At 43.7% G+C, this 9,142-nt stretch overlaps 1 protein-coding gene across 1 annotated transcript in view; it reads left to right on the forward strand.

The window, feature by feature from the left end:
* The window catches only part of HSD17B3 (hydroxysteroid 17-beta dehydrogenase 3), a 37,170-nt gene that overhangs the window by 23,576 nt on the left and 4,452 nt on the right, over positions 1 to 9,142 (forward strand). The window contains exons 5-10 of the mRNA XM_023525060.1: positions 105 to 172; positions 1,457 to 1,492; positions 4,249 to 4,283; positions 5,397 to 5,478; positions 6,122 to 6,187; positions 8,896 to 9,045. Coding sequence (XP_023380828.1) covers positions 105 to 172; positions 1,457 to 1,492; positions 4,249 to 4,283; positions 5,397 to 5,478; positions 6,122 to 6,187; positions 8,896 to 9,045 — 437 coding nt within the window. The remainder of the gene's footprint in view (positions 1 to 104; positions 173 to 1,456; positions 1,493 to 4,248; positions 4,284 to 5,396; positions 5,479 to 6,121; positions 6,188 to 8,895; positions 9,046 to 9,142) is intronic.

Below are 9,142 nucleotides of genomic sequence, written 5' to 3' on the forward strand. Positions count from 1 at the left end.
AAGAGAAAAATTCCTGGGTTGACTATAACTATTTTTAAGGCTTTGTCAAGAAACATTTGCTGTTGGCTCTTCTGATATCTTTTTGTTCTTCCTCTCTCTGTTAGTCAACAATGTTGGAATGCTTCCAAGCTTCCTCCCAAGCCATTTCCTTAATACATCAGATGACATCCAGGTAGGCATGTCCTATATGTGGATGGTATCCTCTCACCAGGTACTGGGCCCCCTGGCTGGATCATCACCAGGGCCTGGGAAGGGTGTCTGGACAAAATTCTGTATTCCAGGTGGATGTCTGGAGGTCTCTCTTTCTTTTCATCTTAGTACTTGATACACAGTCAAGGGTACAACCGTTTACCGCCACCTCTAGTATAAGGTCATCTTCCTCCTTCTCTGCACATCAAAACTTACCTGCTCGCTGTCCCAGTCTTTCGGGGGTTCTGCACTCTGCCTTACAAGGGAGTGATTCTTTCTGAGAAGTTCAGAGGCTGTGGATGTAAGTGGGAGAAGTCTAGCTATTTGGTTTTCTTTGTCTTCTCCAGTAATAAGATTTGTTCGACCTTCAGTGTGAGGGAAGTCCATGATACAAACTTCATGGTTGGGGTAATGTAAGTTCAGCAAGCTTGATTCAGATCCATAGCTGCCATTGTTGGTCCCAGGTAAATTGGTTATACATTCAACAGTCCTTGAAGGCAATGTTTGTCGAGTCTTCCCTAGACCTTGACCTTTGAAGTCTTGGAGTTCTGAGCAGGCAGTCACGTTCCCTTTCCCTGATTCTACAGGTATTCCTATGGTTCTATTTAAGTCCCAAGTCTACTGCATGGGACTATTATGCCAGATTGCTTGGACATCGCTCCATATCCTTGCAAAAACCCGTCTTGGCTACACATCTAGCCCTACGGTCCTTGCTTCTGGCATAAATGTGTCTCCCCATTAAGCAGGTTTCATTCTTGCTTCTCTTTATTTATGTCTGTATTTGTGCTTGTTTCTATATCTGTCCCTCTTTCCCTCTCTGTCTGTCTTGGGTAATTCTTATAGTTTCTTTATCCAACCTCTGTAGCCCAGAACTTCTACCTTGAATTATATAATCATTTGTCTTTCTATTCTCTATGCTATTGTCTTCTAGACTCACATATGCTAATGTCTCTTCCTCCAGCTGGAAATTAACCATCTCTTTTTGAAAAACTGCATCTTTATTACCTCCTAAATTTTTGAGGAAACTCTTAATTGACTTTGATTCAAGATCACATTTTTATAGAATCATAGTATGGATGTCAGATGTTTCCCGGTCCTAGTGCATACTTGCTGAATGCCAATTAGGAGCCTCATTCGCAGGCTGAGTGAGGGAGGGAACTACTCATAATGCACATTTGCCCACATTATGGTTCTTTAGCACTGACTACTTCTCAAGAGAATTTCTCAAATGATACTGCTGATCCGTGGTTGTGATTATTTATTACAGAGCCTCATCCACTGTAACATCACTTCAGTAGTGAAGGTATGTGATCAAGGTATTAAATGTATAAAAATGTAGCTGTTGGAATTTGGCAACTCAGGAGAATTGGCCCCTTCTCTGTAGAAGCAGATTTCTTTGACATCGAACCACACTCGACTGAGAGGCCACGTAGTAGCTTTTTAATTGTTTAATTCTGTTTTCCTCAAGTACGGTGATGGATTCATTCTCTAGTGTTTGAATCCTATTTCTGCATTCGGTTTTCTCACACATATTAGACCTAATGATACTGAAACTGACTCAGGATTCCAAGGTGACTTTTTAAAAAAATGCAATATCTTCCTCTGATTTTAGTTTTGTAAATAGAGGAAAGCTCACTCTGTTCAGAAAAATGGCAGAAGGCATGGCTTGGATTTCATGAGCTCTTGCTGTTCATTAACTATTTATTGAATTAAAGTTCATGTTTACATGTATTTCTGATCTCAGCTCAGCTACTAGTTAGTTGGACAGCATTGGGCATGCTATTAAACTTCAGGTTCTTCATCTGCTATTAAAAGAGTATTGGACTAAGTGATGTGTCAGGTGCCATTCAGGTCCTTTGATTAGAGTCAACTGCATAAACCTTTATAGACATGACTACCACAAAGCTGTCCTATACTGTGCCTCTGCATGAATAAGAAAAAAAGTGCCTCCTCTAGGCAGACAATTTGGAAAAAGATGCTGCTTAAGAGTGGACACAGCCCAATGCCTGGCCAGTAGATAGTGCTTTTGTGTGAACACAGTGTTTTCCTTTCCTCTGAATGGCAAGGGCCTTCTAAATAGCTTGTGAGTGAACCCTGGGCTTTCAGCCTCCACTCACCCACCCCCAGAGCAAGGGCACCTTGCTTACTACATAAAATTCACAGCTGCGCCTGGCAGCCCTCGCGACCACTCCGGAAGGCCCAGTAGAACCACAGCGGTGAATCAGGTTTGATCCTGATTTTGTGCTGCTGGGGAGCAGCAGGAGCTTCATTCTCACCTTGAAATGGTGGGCTGGCTGTGCAGGACTGCTTTCCCAGAGGAAAATCGGTTGCTCTCAAGCTGAGGAGGGGGATGGTTGCTGCACAGACCAGAGGGATAAGTTGGGCTGACAAAAATTATTTTTACTATTAATTATTTTTCTGTAAGCATACTGGCATTTCAGAGTTTCCTGCTCAGTTTTTATTGGTATGTACATTCTTTTTATGCTGCACAATCAATGCCTTTTTAAAAACTCAGCTGATGAAACTGTAAGTTTTATATGTCCAACTGTTGTCGGTAGCCTTACTGCTAAACCTTTCAAGTTATTTTACACATTGATCTTAGGGTCTTGATTCATTTGATCACAGGGCTTCCCAAATGCATTTGACAAACCTCTGACTCTTTTAGCAGAGAAATGCTTTGATTTACGAAAAAATTATTTTATGTACTGCTAGACACTAACTTCCCTAAGTAACAGAAAAAACACACTGAAGTTTAGCTTCTGAGTAAGCCGTGCCCCAGTTGGCCATGCTGGTTGGAGGCATGACAAGTATCAATTAATTATTCCAAAGTAGCCATCTGGAAATAGTAGAGATCTCATCAAGGGCATAGATGGGAGATGAGTTTGAGGGCAAGAGGAACTTGATGTAAGACGCTAAATATTGGGGGCTTTGTGACCGGGACACACAAAGTCTGATGTTATCTCTCTAACTGGGATTATCTGCCCAATGAGACTAGTGAATTCATTTGGGAGACTTTGAGGGCATACGGGCCCTGTTCAGCAGAGCTCCAGTCACATCCTTGACAAAGTTGGGAAAGCCAAGGAAAGGGCGATGACACGATCTAGTCCTTATCCTTCTCCCACCTCCCTGAAAATCAGGGCTTTTAGGGGCTGGTCCTACGGGTTCTAGGGAGCCCTCCTCCCCCACTTCCACCTCCGCTGCTGACCCAGAGCAGTGAAACATCGCTTTGGAGGCTCCTGCAGATGGGCTTAAGAGCTTGGTCCATGAAATGGGAGTGGTGGCAAGGATACCACTGAAAAGCTCCCGCAGGGCTCCCAGACAACATGGAGAAAAAGGAAAAACTTACTTTCTGGTCCCCAGCCTTTATTTCTCTGCCTCTCCTCAGCCATTTTGTTCCTCTCTGTCTCAAACTTGCTCCCAAGACCAAGCCTGAGTCCACTCAATTGTACTTTCAAGAACATTTTAGTCCATGGGTTTGTCTCCTCCTTAATTCTTAAAATGTGTGCCTTGTAATTATGATATGAAAAGCTCTTTGAATGAGATACTTAAGCTCTAGAAGTGGCAGAGAAGAGATCTTCGGGGGCAGTAGATTGGGAAGGGACAGGGGCTTGTCGACACTGTGGTAATTCCAAAAGATAGACAGACAGACATGTTCTGTCTCATGGACACTTGCGTGGTTCCTTGACTGTCCCCCAATACTAACAAATGGCTGAGATTTATGATGGCCAGCTTACTTTTGCCTGTCTCCCAAGTAAAGAGTATCTGGGGAACCTCAACGAGAAGCCAATTTCCATAAATTTCCACTGCCTTCATTTTGCAGAAAGACTTTAGCTTTATGGGGAAGAAACCAGAGGCCTCTAAGCAGTTTGCCATTTGTCTGGGTTGCCTCCTGTGAGTTCCAGCCAGACTCTAGTGTTGCCAGAATTACCTCCAATAAGTGTCAGCAGATTTGCAAGGATGAAGCAGTTCTCCAGCTTCCTCCTACAACCACCTCTCCCAGAACCCTGCCCGTTGCTACTTAGCTCTTTGTCAAGGTATAACTTTGGCCTTCTCTTGTAGATGACACAGCTAATTCTGAAAGACATGGAATCAAGGTAAGGACTTTCTTTGAAAAAGCCTGGAGCAGCATGGTCTCCCTGGTCTGGCAGTCAGCTGACTCGGAGACCCGGGGGATAGGGGTCATCAGGCTGCTACTTTAACAATGATAAAACTGTGATGAAAAGACATGGAGATTACAGGATAAAAACAAAACAAAACAAAACAAAACAAACAAAACAACATTCTGGGCCAGGCCAGCTTTGCAAACAGATGAGCATACTTGAAGGTCAAATGTAACATATACTGGAGGGAGGAGAACAGCAGTTTCAGCACACACTGTATTTTTTAAAAAATTAACTCATGTTGAGCATAAAAGAAACTTCAGAAGTTGGCCTGAGACCAAGACCATCTCTTTGTTATTATGAATTTGAGCTCTTGTCAGAACGAACACTCCAATTTAGTGGTAAAAATCAGTACCCTATCAGTGCCTCCACTTACTCCATGTTTCTATCACCCTATTACATTTGGGAGTTGGTTTTTCTCAGGTGGTATTCATTAAAAGCAACTGGTTGATAGTTTTATCTTCCCTAGCAGAACACGGGGATTGGCTTTGTACTCTAATGTGCAGTTTCCTGGTTTTTCTGAATTGAACCCATCTAATTGGGATGGATTAAAGATAACAAATTTCAAAAGGATAATCAAGGACCCCAGAAACTTGTGTGGGTGCCTGTGTGAGCAGATGATGAACCATCAAATTCTACCCAAGACAGGATTCTACTTGTGGCCCCTGTCCTTTTGTGGGTCATCTTATGAGTCAGAAGGGACCTCGAGCTCATGTGGTCGCATTTGAGACAGAAAGATCTCTTTCCCCGAGTCTGGTCTGAGTTGGTTTCCTGCATTTTGGTGGGAGGCCTTTGTTGTAGCAGAGCCCGTTCCCAGTCACAAGCCCTTGATGTCAACTGACTGCCAAGCGACATCTCTGTGCGGTGCTATAGCCTATGACGTCGAGGAAGTTTCACTCACATATTTGGAAGCAGAGCACTTAGTGCACTCGGAAGCCTAGAAAGGGTGAAGTTTCCCCAGCGTTCCCTGGAGCCCTTCTGTTTTCTCCCTCTTTGAGGTGTGATCAGGCAGCAAAACCACTGAAACTTTGCTTCTTTATCTTTTAGGCGGAGAGGGCTCATCTTGAACATTTCTTCTGGGGTGGCTCTCTTTCCCTGGCCTCTATACTCCATGTATTCGGCTTCCAAGGTGAGTGATAGCATGCAGTTCTCGTCTCCTTCTCCTTCTTCCTCTTGTCTATTCCAGTTGGTATTTTCCTTTGGATCATTTGGCAAGTTGAGGGACAGATTTGCCAGGAGGCATTCTTCTATGTACCGGGCAGAGCTAGTCTGCAGGTGCTTGGGTACAAATCAGAGAATGGTGCTGCCCCTGGGCTGACGAAGGCCTGCAGCAGCACAGCAGGGCAAGCACAGCCCCCTCAGGCCTCCAGCCCTCACTCATCTCCTTGCCTGGGAGCCCTGCTGTCTTCTTGCCAGCAGGTAACCCTGTAACTTCCTTCCTGCCCGGAGGTCTAGTCAGGTGTCCTCATGCTCTCTTAAAAAAAAAAAACATTGGAGGAGGGAGTGATCTAGACAAGGGACAGGTTCTCTTGGGTTGGATCACTCACATGCAGTGGCCTGAGGTATGTATTTATCGCAAAATGTATGTTTCCACTGATTGAGGGACCGCTTCCCAGACCAAGAAATGAAGACCTAACTCCCATCAAGACAAGCTGCTGCATTTTAAAATAAAAGCAGTAGGCTCCTTGCGGTGCCCTTTGAAATCTGAGAAAGTTGGTTCTGATGGACAAAGCAAGCTCTGGGTCACGAGGTGTTTCTCCTTCTTGCTCCAGGCTTTTGTGTACACATTTTCCAAGGCTCTGCAAGCAGAATATAAAGCGAAAGGAATCATTATCCAGGTGAGGTTAACTATTCTGAGTTTTTGGGAATAGGAACTCTGGATTCCCATAGAGCTGGGGCCACTGCCTCCTGCAGGACTGGCCATGCATATACAGCCAGGAGGAGGGTGGTCTGGATGACACCATGGGAGTACTTGCAACCCTCATGGTGGCAGCTGTGCTACCACGGTTTCGCTTGCTGCCGCCCTCACCCATGCCCTAGGTGCTAGAGCAGGTAGTGGGATAGGGCGAGTGAGCGCTCAGAAACGAAGTCGACCCTCTTGCTACGTGATGCTACATCAGGACAAATTAGTGAGTTCCATGGGGAAGCAGGAGTGGGAGGAGGTGGGGTAGGGAAGGGAACCCCTTTTCTAATGCAGAAGCCTTGGAGCTGCTCTCCTAGCAAGTATGAGAAGGTGAAAAGACTGACTTTTCGAAAACCAACTAGCTTCTTCAAACACACACGTTATTGGTGCTCAATAAATACTTGTTAAATGAATGAGGAAGTATGTACTATAGACTCAGGTTTGATTTTCAAATCCCAGCTCAGCCATTTATTATCTGAGTGATCCTGGAAAGCTTGCTTAAACTCTGTGAGCCTCAGTTTCCCCATATGTAAAAAGGGGTTTACAATAACTGCTCACTTTTCTGAGTTGCAGTGGCCTGAGGTATGTATTTATCGCAAAATGTATGTTTCCACTGATTGAGGGACCGCTTCCCAGACCAAGAAATGAAGACCTAACTCCCATCAAGACAAGCTGCTGCATTTTAAAATAAAAGCAGTAGGCTCCTTGCGGTGCCCTTTGAAATCTGAGAAAGTTGGTTCTGATGGACAAAGCAAGCTCTGGGTCACGAGGTGTTTCTCCTTCTTGCTCCAGGCTTTTGTGTACACATTTTCCAAGGCACTGCAAGCAGAATATAAAGCGAAAGGAATCATTATCCAGGTGAGGTTAACTATTCTGAGTTTTTGGGAATAGGAACTCTGGATTCCCATAGAGCTGGGGCCACTGCCTCCTGCAGGACTGGCCATGCATATACAGCCAGGAGGAGGGTGGTCTGGATGACACCATGGGAGTACTTGCAACCCTCATGGTGGCAGCTGTGCTACCACGGTTTCGCTTGCTGCCGCCCTCACCCATGCCCTAGGTGCTAGAGCAGGTAGTGGGATAGGGCGAGTGAGCGCTCAGAAATGAAGTCGACCCTCTTGCTACGTGATGCTACATCAGGACAAATTAGTGAGTTCCATGGGGAAGCAGGAGTGGGAGGAGGTGGGGTAGGGAAGGGAACCCCTTTTCTAATGCAGAAGCCTTGGAGCTGCTCTCCTAGCAAGTATGAGAAGGTGAAAAGACTGACCTTTCGAAAACCAACTAGCTTCTTCAAACACACACGTTATTGGTGCTCAATAAATACTTGTTAAATGAATGAGGAAGTATGTACTATAGACTCAGGTTTGATTTTCAAATCCCAGCTCAGCCATTTATTATCTGAGTGATCCTGGAAAGCTTGCTTAAACTCTGTGAGCCTCAGTTTCCCCATATGTAAAAAGGGGTTTACAATAACTGCTCACTTTTCTGAGTTATTGTAAAGATCTAATGAATAAATAAGTATGCAAATTTAACCACTATTTATTGAGCCCTAATTTGTACGAAAAGGTGCTTTGTCAACCAAAACTTACTGTAGGAATAAAACTACTTGTTATTTCACTATCTGGAAACCAGGGTTGGGAATACATGCTCTTTATATTTTTCTCTAAAAGTAACATTTTGAGATCTTTGGAAGAAAGTGTTATGCAAATTAATGACAGCATTCATTTCCATGAGAACCAAGTCGATTGAATTGATTGACTTGTAATTGGATTCTATTATGAGTAACATCATTTCAAGTGTCAAGTGAAGAAAAGGTGATATGACGAAAATTGCAAATGTGATGTGAAAAACAATAAAACCAAGAAAAGAAGCATAGATCTTTTTTCTCTCTCTAAAGATGCCAAGGTCTCTGTGTCTGGGAATAAAGTAAGAAACTCCATTATAAAATCTCATACCAGGCCACACAGTGGTGAGACTACAGGTGGAAGCATGGTGTTGGATTTGCAGGGTACAATGTGTGATTGTTTATTTTTCTTACCACAGCACGAAAGATTATGCGGTATATGCTACTCCTGGCTCCCAACTAAAGTGTAAAAGTGGGAATCCAGAATGTTTTAAATTGCTCCAACTTTGGCTGTATATGTTAGAAATAAACTTCTGAGATAAGGTTGCCAGATACAGAAAATCCAGTTAAATTTGAATTTCAGATAAATAACAAAATACATTTTTTACTGTAAGTGTATCCCATGCCTTACTTGGGACATAATTATACTGAAAATCTTTTTGTTGTTTTTCTGGATTCAAATTTAGTTGAGTGTCCTGCATTTTTATTTTCAAAGTCTGGCAACCATGTTCTGAGAGATGGCTCATATCCTCAGTTACCCTGTGTGCATTTGAACCACCTAGTGTCATGTGGCTAAAGCCTCATCCTGAATTAGTGGCAAAGTGAAACTGGAAACCAGCCTTTCCTATTCCTACCTCTGCACCAGTTCTATGCCTTTTCAGTGCTGCATTATCATTTAGGATCCTGACACTTTTTACAGGAAGAACAGAGTTGGAAAGTGAAGGTATGGTAAAATGGGGGTTTATTTCTCAGGCTTGGGTGGATTGCTCCTGTGTTACTGTCTTTGTTTCCCACTGTAGGTGCTGACCCCATATGCTGTTTCGACCCGCATGACAAACTACATCAACACCAACCTGATAACCAAGACTGCTGATGAGTTTGTTAAAGAATCACTGAATTACGTCATGATTGGAGATGAAACCTGTGGCTGCCTTGCCCATGAAATCTTGGTAATTGATAACTTCTCTTTTCTTGAAGCAAGTGAGGACAAATGTATAGGCGGCCCTCACAGGGCTGAGATAGCTTTTCCTTGCTATTGGAACACTC

Source organism: Pteropus vampyrus, unplaced genomic scaffold (genome assembly GCF_000151845.1).
Source record: "Pteropus vampyrus isolate Shadow unplaced genomic scaffold, Pvam_2.0 Scaffold520, whole genome shotgun sequence".
In the NCBI taxonomy this organism is placed as follows: Eukaryota; Metazoa; Chordata; class Mammalia; order Chiroptera; family Pteropodidae; genus Pteropus; species Pteropus vampyrus.